This window comes from Trichomycterus rosablanca, chromosome 18 (genome assembly GCF_030014385.1).
Source record: "Trichomycterus rosablanca isolate fTriRos1 chromosome 18, fTriRos1.hap1, whole genome shotgun sequence".
Lineage (NCBI taxonomy): Eukaryota > Metazoa > Chordata > Actinopteri > Siluriformes > Trichomycteridae > Trichomycterus > Trichomycterus rosablanca.
The window spans coordinates 29,053,526-29,069,205 of NC_086005.1; the positions used below are offsets into that span (position 1 = coordinate 29,053,526).

General features: G+C 44.5%; 2 protein-coding genes across 4 annotated transcripts; both read left to right on the forward strand.

Annotated features, from left to right (window-relative positions):
• The first annotated feature begins 438 nt into the window (after positions 1-438).
• On the forward strand, positions 439-7,965 carry slc9a6b (solute carrier family 9 member 6b). The gene is made up of 17 exons (XM_063013811.1): positions 439-629; positions 820-980; positions 2,689-2,882; positions 2,992-3,069; positions 3,158-3,234; positions 3,369-3,481; positions 3,725-3,830; positions 4,040-4,181; positions 4,497-4,602; positions 4,986-5,074; positions 5,292-5,405; positions 5,481-5,592; positions 5,721-5,874; positions 6,101-6,131; positions 6,375-6,448; positions 7,003-7,114; positions 7,332-7,965. Exons 1-17 carry the CDS (start codon positions 439-441, stop codon positions 7,581-7,583), a joined length of 2,106 nt encoding a protein of 701 aa, XP_062869881.1. The 3' UTR covers positions 7,584-7,965.
• A 517-nt stretch (positions 7,966-8,482) lies between these two features.
• Positions 8,483-12,719, forward strand: fhl1b (four and a half LIM domains 1b). 3 transcript variants are annotated; one of them, XM_063013877.1, is made up of 6 exons: positions 8,483-8,515; positions 10,982-11,144; positions 11,248-11,422; positions 11,504-11,673; positions 11,790-11,976; positions 12,211-12,719. In XM_063013877.1, exons 2-6 carry the CDS (start codon positions 10,989-10,991, stop codon positions 12,363-12,365), a joined length of 843 nt encoding a protein of 280 aa, XP_062869947.1. In that variant the 5' UTR covers positions 8,483-8,515; positions 10,982-10,988; the 3' UTR covers positions 12,366-12,719. The 3 variants fall into 3 exon arrangements, with proteins under 3 accessions (XP_062869947.1, XP_062869946.1, XP_062869945.1); XM_063013876.1 differs by lacking the exon at positions 8,483-8,515 and adding an exon at positions 9,567-9,799; XM_063013875.1 differs by lacking the exon at positions 8,483-8,515 and having other exon boundaries at positions 10,843-11,144.
• The last annotated feature ends 2,961 nt before the right edge of the window (positions 12,720-15,680 follow it).

Sequence of the window (15,680 nt, forward strand, 5' to 3'; positions counted from 1 at the left end):
AGTCAGAGAGAGAAGATTCGACTACATGCTCTCTCTCCGGACAAAGTTGTTCGATCGATACGGTTTCATTCTGTAATAAACTTCTTAATTGCAAGTGAAATGTGTCAACCGAGTCTTCATTCTTCGTCTATACCTCATCGCTAACAGAAGACACTTCAATACAAAATAAAATAATAGAAAATAATTTGACATACAAGTACAACAACAACGATGTGAAACACAACCCCACATACACTCAGGCACACGTCCAGTTTTAGGCCGTGCTTTCTGGGGTTATGGAAGTGGGGTTATGGCACCCTTCATACACTTCCCAATATCATTTAAATCACACAACCTGAGTCTGCATTCATCTGTGCAGTCTAAATCTATTTAACATGCTGAACATTTCTGCTTTTCCAGCATAATAAAATAATCCATGTGCAGGAGTGGGAGCTGGTCATGACGTCCGGTGACTCCAGTAAGTGGAATTTGATGCTGGTCCTGGATCTTCTGCACCATGCTGCAGTAAATAAACGCAGGAATCAGATGAGTACTCGGTCCCACCTCATCACCCTTCCAGGAAACACCGTGGCGTTATGGGTACACAGTGTGGAGGAACGGGATGGGCAGGTGTGCAGTGCTCATGCGCCGTAAGGTGCGCTGTTGACAGGTAAGCAGTAGTGATGGAGTGTCTGAGCCGGTCAGCAGCACAGTTTTGGAGCAGACCTGGATTAAGTGTAGGAGGATGCTGAGTGTGGGTGTCCCCGGCTGTGGGTGTGGGGTGTTAGTGGTTTTGGGGAGTGTACTGGTGTGTATAACTGGTTGTAATGGTGATATCAGTAATAATGAGAGGTTACCGGATGCACAGCGGACTCACGTGCAGGACAGCGAGCACCTTCTCACCTTCACCTTCCTCCTGTCCATCACCATCCTCACCGTGTGGCTCTTCAAACACCGGAGGGTCACGTTTCTACACGAGAGCGGCCTGGCCATGATCTATGGTCTGTTCTTCTTCTTCTTATTATTATTATTACTATTCTTCTTCTTCTTATTATTATTATTATTGTTTCATTATTGTTTTATTATTATTATTATTCATTATTATTATTATTATTATTATTATTTTATTATTATTATTATCATTATTATTATTATTATTGTTTTATTATTATTATTATTATTATTATTGTTTTATTATTGTTTTATTATTGTTTTATTATTGTTTTATTATTATTATTATTATTATTATTATTATTTTATTATTATCATTATTATTATTATTGTCATTATTATTATTATTATTGTTTTATTATTATTATTATTATTATTATTATTATTATCATTATCATTATTATTATTATTGTTTTATTATTATTATCATTATTATTATTATTATTATTATTATTGTTTTATTATTGTTTTATTATTATTATTATTATTATTTTATTATTATTATTATTATTATTATTATTGTTTTATTATTATTATTATTATCATTATTATTATTATTATTATTGTTTTATTATTGTTTTTTTTTATTATTATTATTATTATTATTATCATTATTATTATTATTATTATTATCATCATTATTATTATTATTGTTTTATTATTGTTTTATTATTATTATTATTATCATTATTATTGTTTTATTATTATTATTATTATTATTATTATTATTATTATTGTTTTATTATTGTTATTATTTTTAAAAAGAGAAAATCCTGTTATAAGTGACAATATTACACACACACTAAATGGTCAGAAGTATGTGGACGCCCCTTGTAATGATTGAATTAATATGTTTCAGCCTGAACAGGAGCAGGAGGAGTGAATCATGGTTGTTGATAATGACGACGTGGTTCCTCTGTGTTTAGTGTAAATACTGAGCTGCTGTTTTCATCAAAACATTCCACCAGTTCCATCCCAGTTCAGCTTCATTCAACAGCATTCATTCATTCTCATCAACCACCTTATCCTGGTCAGGGTCGCAGTGGGCACGGTACCATGGGGAAACACTGCGTACAAGGCCGGAATAACCTGGATATAGCGCAGGACTTTAAACACCCCTCACTACAAACATCCACATCGTTCTGCATCCTTCACCACACTTTACAGCTCATGCTGTGCTCTGTGCAGTCAGTGCTGTTCTAGTGGAGGAACATGTTTCCACTGCTCCAAATCCAACAGCAGTGTGCTTTACACCACTTCATTCAATACTCAGGATCAGGCATTATCAAATCAGACTGTGTGTGTGTGTGTACAGGTATGTTGGTGGGGGTGGTACTGAGGTTCGGGGTGGGGCAGCAGGAGGACGTCAGTAACGTTACGGCTCTGTGTGTGTGTGTGTGTGTGTGGTGTGTGGTGTGTGTGTGTGGTGTGTGTGTGTGGTGTGTGTGTGTGTGTGTGTGTGTACAGGTATGTTGGTGGGGGTGGTACTGAGGTTCGGGGTGGGGCAGCAGGAGGACGTCAGTAACGTTACGGCTCTGTGTGTGTGTGTGTGTGTGTGGTGTGTGGTGTGTGTGTGTGGTGTGTGTGTGTGGTGTGTGTGTGTGTGTGTGTGTACAGGTATGTTGGTGGGGGTGGTACTGAGGTTCGGGGTGGGGCAGCAGGAAGACGTCAGTAACGTTACGGCTCTGTGTGTGTGTGTGTGTGGTGTGTGTGTGGTGTGTGGTGTGTGTGTGTGGTGTGTGTGTGTGGTGTGTACAGGTATGTTGGTGGGGGTGGTACTGAGGTTCGGGGTGGGGCAGCAGGAGGACGTCAGTAACGTTACGGCTCTGTGGGTATCTGAGGAGGCTCCAGGCTTCGTGCTGGTGAACGTCAGTGGGAGAGTGTATGAATACACACTGAGAGGAGAACTGAGTGATGGAGAACATTCATCCAACACTGACCTGCTCCAGAAGGTACCGACACCACACATCTGCAGCTTAGAGCCAAAAGTATGTGGACGCCCACACTTACAGTGTTCTTCATTATGAATCTGTCTCGTGTCGGATTGTCTCGGTGTTTTAGACGACGTTTAATCCCGAAGTTTTCTTCAACATTTTATTGCCGCCCATCATCTTCTACGCTGGATACAGTCTGAAACGGGTAACGTACCCACAATTCCACAGTCAGGGACCCACAATTCCTCATTACAGTCATGGAGCATGTTCTCGTGTGTGTGGGTGTTTCACAGAGACATTTCTTCAGGAATCTGGGTTCCATCCTGTCATACGCCTTCATAGGAACTCTGATCTCCTCCTTTATGATCGGGTGAGTAACACAACCTACAAACACAACATACACACTCTACACAACATACATACACACGTACACACTCTACACAATGTTGTTGTGATATATAACAGAATGTGTGTGTGTGTGTGTGGTATCTGTGGTGATGGTAGGCTGGTGATGTTCGGCGGCGTGGTGCTGATGAGAGCGCTGGGGCAGCTGGATGGAGATTTCTTCTTCACTGACTGTTTGTTTTTTGGAGCGATCATCTCCGCTACAGATCCAGGTAACAGCTTTACCATCAACACTCCGGTGCTGGAACAACGACTCCTACTGGCCGGTCTGGCACCAGTTTGAGTGGTGGAGGAATAACTGAGTGTAGCGTAACGCTCTGTGTAGGAATCCACCGCCGGCTGGTGAAACCACTCGCTCAGGGCTCAGTGTTTTGATGTTTTTGGGGGGGGGGGGGGGGGGGGGGGGGTGTAGAGGTACAGTGTAGATTAATCCCGGGCGTGGTTCTGTTTAACAGTGACGGTTCTGGCGATCTTTAACGAGCTACAGGTGGACGTGGATCTTTACGCTCTGCTGTTTGGAGAAAGTGTTCTTAATGACGCCGTCGCCATCGTCCTCTCATCGTGAGTCACATCAGGGTTCAGGGTCTCTGACGAAACTCCAGTTTTAACTCTGACCCCCCCATTTGTAACCCCACATACCCCCCACCCATCTGTAACCCCCCGTCTGTAACCCCCGTCTGTAACCCACGTCTGTAACCCCCGTCTGTAACCTCCATCTGTACCCCCCCCCCCCGTCTGTAACCCCTGTGTCTGGTTCCTCCCCATTTCAGCTCGATCTCAGCGTACCAGCCGGTGGGGGAGAACAGTCACTCGTTTGATGGAGGAGCCATGCTGGCGTCTCTCGGTGTTTTTCTCTGGGTGTTTAGTGGATCGTTTGTTCTGGGCACAGCCACAGGAATCCTGACCGCCCTGGTAATGTTCTGCATCTGATATCTGATATGATCACAGCCCAGAAACACACGGCAGAATAACATTTATTTAACATTTATGTGTGTGTGTGTGTCCTTGTGTCCATGTGTGTGTGTGTGTATGTGTGTGTGTGTGTGTATATGTGTGTGTGTGTGTGTGTGTATGTGTGTGTATGTGTGTGTGTGTGTGTGTATGTGTGTGTATATGTGTGTGTGTATATGTGTGTGTGTATATGTGTGTGTGTGTGTGTGTGTGTATATGTGTGTGTGTGTGTGTGTGTGTATATGCGTGTGTGTATGTGTGTGTGTGTGTGTGTAGGTAACTAAGTTCACGCGGTTGAGAGAGTTCCCCCTGTTGGAGACGGCTCTGTTCTTCCTCATGTCATGGAGCACCTTCCTATTGGCTGAGGCCTGCAGCATCACTGGTAACCAATAGCAACCATCCAGCAGATGTGAAAATGATACATGTACTGTCTCAATTACACCCGTCCTGAGGTATACTGTTACTGACTGTAGTCACTCTGTTACAAGCCTCCTTTCAGCCTGAGGACCTCCAGCACTTATGCAGATGTGCTGGTGGTTCCTCCAGATGTGGATGTTCTGTGAGGACAGATATCTGTACACTCAGTCTCCGCCCCTCTCAGCTCATGTGGCCTCATGGCTGAGCTGTTGTTGCTCCTAGATTTTTCTATTTTGGTGCAATAACAGAGTCACATGTAAAATCACTACACCTTTAATTCTGCTACCAACCTGCATGTGTGTGTGTGTCCTTGTGTCCATGTGTGTGTGTGTGTGTGTGTGTGTGTAGGCGTGGTTGCTGTACTGTTCTGTGGTATCACTCAGGCTCACTACACCTACAAAAACCTCTCAACTGAGTCTCAGAACAGAACCAAAGAGGTAACACACACACACACACACACACACATATATATATATATATACATACACCAACACATGCATATACACACACACACATACACACACACACACACACATGGGGGGGGGGCGGGGGGTTTCCAATCAAATAACAATCAATTAAATTGTCTACAATCAATTAAAATCAGTATACGCGTATGTGTGTGTGTGTGTGTGTGTGTGTGTGTGTGTGTTTCAGTTATTTGAGTTGTTGAACTTCCTGGCTGAGAACTTCATCTTCTCCTACATGGGTCTGACTCTGTTCACCTTCGGTCATCATGTCTTTAACATGTTCTTCATCAGCGCTGCTTTTGTATCCTCACCGACTGTGATTGAAAACTAAACACTCATTAAGAAGAAAGTGTTTGATCCTTGACTGGTGGATCAGTTGGCGATATTTGTGGGCAGAGCCGCTAATATTTATCCTCTCTCCTTCCTCCTCAATCTGGGTCGGACCAACCGGATCGGCTTCAACTTCCAGCACGTCATGATGTTCTCAGGTACAAACACTGATAAACCTGGGTGGGAAAAGACGGGACTAAAACATGGGCGGGGTCTTCGGGCGAATAAGAAGGGGTCAGTATATAATATAACTAAATCTTAAACCACGTGACCGTTGACCCCTCAGGGTTACGGGGAGCCATGGCCTTTGCTTTGTCAATTCGGGAAACGAGCAACTACGCCAGGAAGATGATCTTCTCCACCACGCTCATCATCGTCTTCATCACTGTGTGGGTGTGTGGAGGAGGAACCACGCCCCTCCTCACCTTCATGAACATCAGGTACATGTTCACCTGAGTGTGTGTGTGTGTGTGCACTTCGAATCCCCAGTGGTGCTTGATTGGGATTGGATCTGAAGCCCTGTGATAGATAGATGATCTTCCTGCCTCGTGCCCAGTGGATCCCAGTGAAACTGCCCCCGCTGCAACCCTGACCAGGTTCATGAATATGAGATGAGTGTTTGTGATGGTGTTGATTGTAGTGATGTTCTGGTTTCTTCCTCCTCAGGGTTGGTGTTGAGGATGATCAGGAGAACCTGGTGAGTGTTTATAAGAATGATGATGATTCTGATCCATGTTCATGTCGTGGTTGTTGGACAGTTGAAAAATTAAATCTGATAATAATAAATATTGGATTGTAATGGGACGGTGATGTTGTGGGAGTGATCTGAGGATGTGAATGTTCTACAGAAGAGAGTTTTGGATAATAAAGTGTACTGAGGAGGGTGGATGAGTGTTTGATTCAGTGATGATGATGAATTTAACACTGACGTGTTTCTCAGCTCACAGAGGACAGAGGAGGACGAGGACGGGACGCAGCCTGGCCAATCAGACTGTGGAACAAACTCGATCAGAAGTATCCTGTACTGTATTATTATTATTATTATTATTATTATAATTATTATTATTATCATTATTATTAATTATTATTATTATTATTATTATTATTATTTTATAACATATATAACATTTATTAGTGTAGAATAATAATATTGTATTTATGTAATTAACAGTGTTTTGGGTTTTATAAAGAGGACCTTAATGAGAAGTTTGACAGGACGAGGCAGACAGATTTAATTTAATTTAATTTAATTTAATTTAATTTAATTTAATTTAATTTAATTTAATTTAATTTAATTTAATTTAATTTAATTTAATTATTTAAAATGAATGAAAGAAGAATAAATGTGGATTTTTAAACACTAGATGGCGCTTTTGTGCATTAAAAAAATCTTTGCAGTATGTGTGTGTGTGTGTGTGTGTGTGTATGTGTGTGTGTGTGTGTGTGTGTGTTCGGTGTGTGTGTGTGTGTGTGTGTGTGTGTGTGTGTGTGTGTGTGTGTTCGGTGTGTGTGTGTGTGTGTGTGTGTGTGTGTGTGTGTGTGTGATGTTCCTCCTTAACTGATCTCAGGTATCTGAAGCCTCTGCTCACACACGTTGATCCTTCACTGATACACGCACACACACCACCAACCTGCTGCTGTCCAGTCACACGGTGCTTCACATCAACCCAGCACTACCAGGTATACACACACACACACACACACACACACACACACACGCACACACACACACACATACACCTCATACACACACACACACACACACACCTCATACATGCACGCACACATTTGGTCATGGAGTGTAGGTACCTGGAGAAACCCTTTAAATACACGAGGAGAACATGCTAAACTCGTGACACAGTGATAATACTGCACCTGTGCTCTCTCTCTCTCTCAGCGTGGTGCTGGTGACGGTGGTGGTGATGATGATGATGATGAAGAGTTGATCCTGAATAATGGATCCTCAGTGATCTACAGTCACCTGCGGGATCACTGTGACCTCACGGACATCGATCACCTCTCCGTCTCGTCCAATCAGGACACTCCAAAAGAAATGACTCTATTAGAGGAGCCTAACGAACCTTTGACCCCATTACTGCCTCCCCCTCCCCTCACCCCACCGAGCGAGCCTCTCCGACAACGACTGTAACTACTCACCCCTAAATACACCCCCACCCCAATTATGCCCTTAATTACACCCCTAAATACCCCTTAATTACACCCCCAATTACACCCTAAATTACACTCCTAATTACACCCCCAAAGAGTGAGCCACTCCAACAATGACTGTAACTACTGACCCCCAATTACACCCCAAATTACACCCTTAATTACACCCATAAATACTCCCCCTAATTACCCAAATTATGCCCTTAAATACATCCCATTTACCCTTTAGTTACCCCCTTAAATACACCCCCAATTACACCCTAAATTAGCCCTTTATTACACCCCCCACTATGTTTGCAGGTCTGTGTATTTTTACTCACACTGAGACTGAAAGCTGTAAATAAATTGTGTTGATGACAGAAGTTCCAGCAGTTTCATTCCTTCAGGGTCTGTATGTAAACGTATGAGCTCTACAGGTTCTACATGCTTCTCATTAAGTGTTTTAGTGATTTGGGACGCAGCCGCTATCCACCAATGCACCCCCATACACCCCTCACTCCACCCCTCCACCCCTAACTCCACCCCCATACACCCCTCACTCCCTCCACTGATCCACCCCTAACTCCACCCTCACACCCTTGCTCCACCACCCATTCACCCCAATACACCCCTCACTCCACCCCCATATTTACCCCTCACTCCACCCCATCCCTCCATTCATCCTTTCACCCTGTATCTCCATTATCTCTCTTTCCATCTATTCCACACGTCACTCCATCCTCCTCTCCCTCCACCCTGTATCTACAACTACTGCTTTACTCCTTTACCCTCCCATCTCTCCACTTACATCCACCGCTCCTCCCTCCACCTCCCTCCGTCTGTTACTCCACCCCTCCGTTCCTCCCTCTTTACTCTGAGCTCAGACTGAAGCTTGAACAGTTTGTGCAGAAGGACGAAGGTTCTCCTCATCCGGTGAGTTTATTATTCACTCTTATTTACCCGTGTGTGTGTGTGTGTGTGTAGATGGAGGGTGAATCTGGGATGATTTGGAACTCTGACTGTAAGTCAGGCCTCCTCACCCAACATCAGCACCTGACCTCACACATGTTCTTTAGACTAAATGGGTACAGATCCCCACAGACGCACTCCAGAATCAGAAGTGGAGGCTGGTAAAGAGAGCAGAATAAATCATGTAAAGATTTTAGTTTTACTGAATCTGTTTATTAGAACTCGTGTCGTTTAGTGCTGACGGGCCGACGAGGAAGTTCAGTGTTGGTGCTCGACCTCACCGTACCAGGTTCTGAGAGAAACACACGGCTAATGATTAACAGGTGAAGGAGAACAACAGGATCATTCATCTGGAGTTTATTAGATGATCCTTATCAAGATAAACTTTCCAGCTTCAGACTCAGAGCGTGACGTGATCCAGTCACTTCCTGTGGTGTTTGTTTACCTGCTTCATCAGCAGCTGGACTTAATAACACAGATTCTCATTTCTCATCAAACACTTTATCCTGGTCAGGGTGTGACGTCCGGGACACACACACATTGTTTTAGGATCCTCGACTCTCATTATAAAAAGTTTGTGCCCCCCCAGACATGGATGATCAGCAACATGGACGTCAAAATCACTCGGTTTACAGCGTGAAACATCCGTGGATCTCAGATCTAATAAAGACCTGATATTACAGTCCAGTATCAGACCTGACACACCCCTCAGGTCCAGAGTGATTTAAGAGTGATTTATGAGGGACAGTGGGGTGATTTGGGGTGATTTTGCGTGGTGTTCAACTGGTGTTTGGTTCCAGTCCTTCTGGTGTGTTTCTCTGGTTTCCTGTTCTCATGTTTTCCTCTCATTCTTTCAGGAGGAGATCATGCCAACACTGTTCCACACACACACACACACACACTCACACTCACACACACACACACACACACACACACACACACACTCAGTGTTTTTCCAGCTGCCTGGCAGAACTGATTCTGTTCCTGAAGTTTAATGTTACACATGTTGGAAACTTTCATGTAACCATGGTGACGTGATGAAACACACACACACACACGCAGATTATATGCACATGTGTGTGTGTGTGTGTGTGTGTGTGTGTGTGTGGTTTTTGTGAAGGTGATGATTTTGAGTGAATGATGTCAGTGTCTCCAGAACCAGACGGGAACTGGACCAGACTGAAACTGAACCAGACTGGAACTGGACCACACCCAGTACAGAACTCAGGGGAGGAAAATGAAAGGCGTGTAAGACATGGTCCACGTCCCTCACAAGTTCTGATCCTGTATAAAACCCAGTGTCTGATTCTGATTGCTACAGTAAGAGGAGGAGGACGGCAGGAGTTCAGGGTTGGGCTGGAGTCTCGGCGCTTCCTGGGCCGCTCGGTGCTTCTGCTGATAAGCGTGTTGGTTTTGAGGGTGGAGGTTAAACAGGAAGTGTGTTGGGAGGTTTGAGGATGGCGCGGTCGGTACAGTTTGGAGGGTGATGGATGGTTGATCATTTACTGTGTTTGGTTGGGAGGAAGTGAACGAGTTCCTGGAGCTGAAGAACCTCTGAGCTGCTTCATTAGAACGTCTGTGATGATTTTATTTCAGTTAGGTTCAGTTACCGGATCTGCTGAGGTTCAGACTGATTGGATTTGTTGAGCTCACACGGGAGGTTATTAGATCACGTCTCATTTAGGAGCGACTGATTGAGTTATGTTTCTCTGAAGCATCTTTAGCTGTAAAATGATCATTAAAGAAACGTGTAATTGAGGGAAATAATAAAGAGTGGATCAGGATTTGAACTCACAACCTTCAGGTTAGTAATTCGGAGCATATTTTCCTCAGGATGGATAAAGTCTCTGTTACTGAGCTGCTGTCACCTGAAGGGCGGCGCTCTTTCTACTGTTCAGGCACTGTAGGGGGTGAAGTGATGGGTGTAGATCAGGGTGGGTAAATGTTTCGGCTCAAGAGACGACAGACTCCGCCCTAACAAAGCTCGGTAGTGTTTGGATTGCGCCATCTAGTGGAACACAGGGTACTGCAGGAGGGAGGAGAAATGATAGCGGGTGTTGTGTGTGTGTGTGTGTGAGTGTGTGTGTGTGTGTGTGTGTGTGTGTGTGTGTGTGTGTGAGTGTGTTTTTGAGTGTGTGTGTGTGAGTGTGTGTGTGTGTGTGTGTGTGTGTGTGTGTGTGTGTGTGTGAGTGTGTTTTTGAGTGTGTGAGTGTGAGTCTGTGTGTGTGTGTGTGTGTGTGAGCCTATAGGTTAAGGTGCTGGACTAGTAATCAAAAGGTTGCCGGTTCAAACCCTACCACTGCCAGGTTATCACTGATGGGCCCTTGAGCAAGGCCCTTAAACCCCAGTTGCTCAGACTGTATACTGTCACAGTACTGTAAGTCTGCTAAATGCTGAAATGTAAATGTGTGTGTGTGTGTGTTTCTGCAGCGCCACCATGTCTGATCGTTTCGCTTGTTTTTATTGCCGTGACGACCTGAACGGTAAGAAGTACGTACAGAGTGACGCCAGGCCGGTGTGTGTGCGCTGCTTCGACAAATTCTGCGCCAACACCTGTAACGAGTGTCGCCGCCCTATTGGCACCGACTCCAAGGTACAATAATCAATCCAACAGTGTATGAACCTAAACGAGGATAACGTCGCCTGTACCGTCAGCTCACCTCCACCTATCTGTGCTCTCGTTTCTCTTGCTAAAGGAACTGCACCACAGGGGGCGCTACTGGCACGGCGACTGCTTCCGCTGTGCTAAGTGCTTCAAGAATTTAGCTAAAGAGTCGTTCAGCCTGAAGGACGAGCGGATCCTGTGTGAGAAATGCAGCTCACGTGAGGACGCGCCCCGCTGCCACGCCTGCTACAGACCCATCCTGACAGGTACGCTGGGGGGGGGGGGGGGGGGGTCGGGGGTTATGGTGAATACGCTGGTGTGTTTACCTGTGTGATTCGGTGCTGTAGGTTCGGAACATGTGGAGTATAAGGGCGACGTGTTTCATGACGAGTGTTTCACCTGCTATCAGTGTCACAAACCCATCGGCTCTCAGTCCTTCATCACCAAGAACGAGAACGTTTACTGCACTTCCTGTCACCAGAGGAAGTTCGCCAAACACTGCCGGGGCTGTGAGAAGGTACACACACACACACACACACGGTCTGACTAATGAGAGGTTCTGATACACGTGTGTGTGTTACAGTGTGTATAGGTGTTTTATGTGTGTGTGTGTGTGTGTGTGTGTGTGTGCAGGTGATCACGGCGGGTGGAGTGACCTATCAGGAGCAGCCGTGGCACTCGGAGTGTTTCGTGTGTTTGGTGTGTAAGAAGTCGTTAGCAGGAAGTCGCTTCACCTCCAACGATGAGAAACTTTACTGCGTCGACTGTTACAAAACAGACGTGGCCAAAAAATGCAACGGCTGCAGGAACCCCATCACTGGTACACACACACACACACTTATAAACATATACACATCAGTGGAGTGGTGGAGGACTACAGAGAGTGTAGTGTGTTCCTCCACACAGCTCTAAGCTCTCTGTAAGAATCCACCACTGTCTGGTGTAGAGAACCTGTGGGGGGTCTGGGGTGTACATTTGTCCCCTTCGTACCCTGAATGTTGATTGTTTTTACCTGATCAGAACGACGTGATGATGATGATTTCTCCTCCTGCAGGTTTTGGGAAGGGCACCAGCGTGGTGAACTATGAGGGAGGAACGTGGCACGATTATTGTTTCACCTGTAAGAAATGCTGCACCAACCTCGCCGAGAAACGCTTCATCTCCAACGGTGGAGACGTCTACTGCACCGACTGCTCCAAGAAACTCTAAACACCCGAGATACACCCGAGATACACCAGAGAAACTCTGATCTGATTGAATCTAATCTAAAATAATCTGATCTGGTTGAATCTGATCTGGTTGAATCTGATCTGGTTGTGCTGGAGGTTGGAGAGTTTGGATGTAAATCAGCTCCTCTGGTGTTTCCTGCTGAAGTGACGCAGCTCAGAAATCTGAAGACGTTGATCTATTAAACACTTTAATAATCACATTTATTTACTCAGCTTGATCTTTTTTTTAATCTTTTATTGATTCTGCAGATGTGAAACTGATGATTAAATAATAAATAATAAATGATTACTGTGGTGTTTTCAGCAGTTAATAAATGTAAAAATAAATAAAGAAGCAGCCGTGTGGAGCTTTAATCTTTATAGTTTATAGTTCTATACACTATATATATATATATATATATATATATATATCAGATGTTTCTGTGGAGCTGGATGTTGAACCCAGTACAGCATGTGAGTGATGGTGTGGTGATGATCAGGTTATAACTGAAGCTTCAGATTCAATAAACTGCTCAAAACTTTTAACATTTATTACTTTCATTCTTTTATTTTAAACTTGATAAACTTGATAAAGATTATTTAACAGCTGTAATTACATTCAACTGATCTTTATATGTGATTAATAAACGATGTACCACATTATGAACTATGTACGTAAATGACACAGTGTGGAGAAGAGCGCCATCCAGCGGCGAGGAAACCATCACCTAAACACTCAAAATAATAATAATCACAAATAATAAATAAATCATCAGAACTTATTTAAGAATAAATGTTTTATTCCCTCCATAAATAAAGTAAAATAAAAAACTGAGGCTTGAAATAATAATATTAATAATAATAATAATAATAATAATAAACACTTAAAGCTTATATTTATTTCCACTAATCAACATCTTACAGAACACTTCTGATTCCACTGTGTGTGTGTGTGTGTATGTGTGTGTGTGTGATGAGCAACCGTCTTGTATCTATACAGAGCTGGGTTTAATGTATAACTAACACACACACACACACACACACACACACACACACACACACACACATACCAGGTAGTTCCCACAGTGCAGGTACAGAGAGGAGACGAGTGGATCCACCAGCTGTGAGTTACTTTTACTCTCTTACTTTCATTTCAGCTTTTTTAATGAAAATAATTTAATAAAAACACTGTGAACACACACACACACACACACACACACACACATCATATGCAGTAACACTAGTAGTCGATTGTTTAGTAAAACTAGTGAAATGAATGTATTAAAGTAGTAAACAAAATAAATGAATCCAGCTGTTATATAATCATATAGATAATAAATATAATAATACTGTACATTATAATAAATACTATAGTAAATATAACAGTAATAATATTAATAATAGCTATAGTAACAGTAATGCTGCTGACTGTGATGATGAGGATGAGGATGATGAGGATGAGGATGAGGATGTTGTGTATTACTGGATGTTTGAGGTATAAAGGTTTTACTGAGATGTTGGGTGATGTTTCCGCGTCTCCTCTGAACCCTGACGTTCTCTCAGAGTTATTATATTTACTCTGCTGAGGTTTATGAGATCTGAGCCTCTGAACCATCATAAATCATGACGTTTTACTCCTCACCTCCCATATTTATTATTTATGAGGTTTCAGGATCAGAGGAACGATGGTGTCCGGAGACGGGAGGGTCGGGTCGAGGTTCCTCCCTCCTGCTGCTGTGTGGTGGAGGCACAGTGGGGGTACAGTGTGTTCCTCCATGTGTTACACCTCTGTTATGAACTTGTTCTGGACGTGTTTAAGAGCCTCAAGGCTCCACAGGATCTAAATCTGTTTATTTTCTTACAGACGTGATGAACGAGATCATGAGGAGCTTCATCAGAATCATTTTCATCCTGCACATCACCCACGCGTCAGGTAACCACCACTACCATCCCCTCCACCACCACCACCTTCACCACCCAATAACATCATCATCAATCATGGAAATCAGTCAAGTTCAACCAGAAATACTAACTGCCATAAAACCAGTACAACCATTGTAACCATTATAACAATTAAAACCAGTATAACCATCATGACATCAGTAAAAAAAACACTATTTTATCTGTGTTGGTTGGTTAGTTGGTTGGTTGAGCTGTGCTGGATTTCCAGGGTTGTTGTACCTGAGGCTGGTCCTGGTCTAAACTGCAGCCTGATCCTGGTCTCAGTGGCTCCTCATTCACATGCATGACTTTATCCTCTGCAGACTCGGGGAGTTTGTGGGGTAAGAAGGTGGTACTGGAGCACACCAGCTGCCAGTCCTGGTTCTTGAGCTCGGATCAGTGGGTGCCCAGTCTGGACCATCTCAGCGTGTGTATGAACATTAAGAGGAGCATCAACAGCTCGGTGTGGAGCGCCTTCAGCTACCTGCACCCCAACCGCACCCACGTGGAGCTGGGCTTCGGCGGGCGCCTGCTGCACCTGCAGGTCCGGCTGTTCGGGCGGAGCTGGGTGACGCCCGACACCCTCACGCTGGGGGTCTGGCACTACGTCTGCATCACATGGTCCTGCTCAGCCAATCAGCTCAGCCTCTTCATTAACGGCAGGATGGCGGAGCTGAGCGCCGACCCGGACGAGGCGGTCGATCCCGGGCGGGAGGGCGGCCCGTGCACCCTGGCGGGGGGTGGTTCGCTCACCCTGGGGGCAAAACATTATTACGCGGGCGAGTCGATGGTGGTGGAGAGCGGTACCAACCTGCAGGGCAGCGTCACGCTGTTCCGGGTGTGGTCACGGGCGCGCGGTCCCACCGAAATCTACAACAACACCTGCACCGACGGAGACGCCATCATGTGGCACGGGCGTGTCTGGAACACGGAACCTCACTGCCCCCCGGTGGAGGATAGTACACTAAAGTGTGGTAAATAACACACACACACACACACTCTCTCTCTTACACACACACTTACTCACACACTCTCACACACACTCACTCACACTCTCTCTCTCTCTCTCTCTCTCTCTCTCACACACACTCACACACACTCTCTCTCTCTCACACACACACACTCACACACACTCACACACTCTCACACACTCTCACACACGCACTCTCTCTCTCTCACACACACACACACACACACACACTCTCACTCTCTCACACACACACACACTCACACACACACACACACACACTTTATTTAAAACAGTCGATAGAACTGTTAGGGATGTAGTTACCAGTTCAGCACTGGTTTAACTCCAGTATGGTGCTGTTTTGTGTTGATGTTATGATGTTGTTGCAGCCTGGTCTCTGTACGAGGT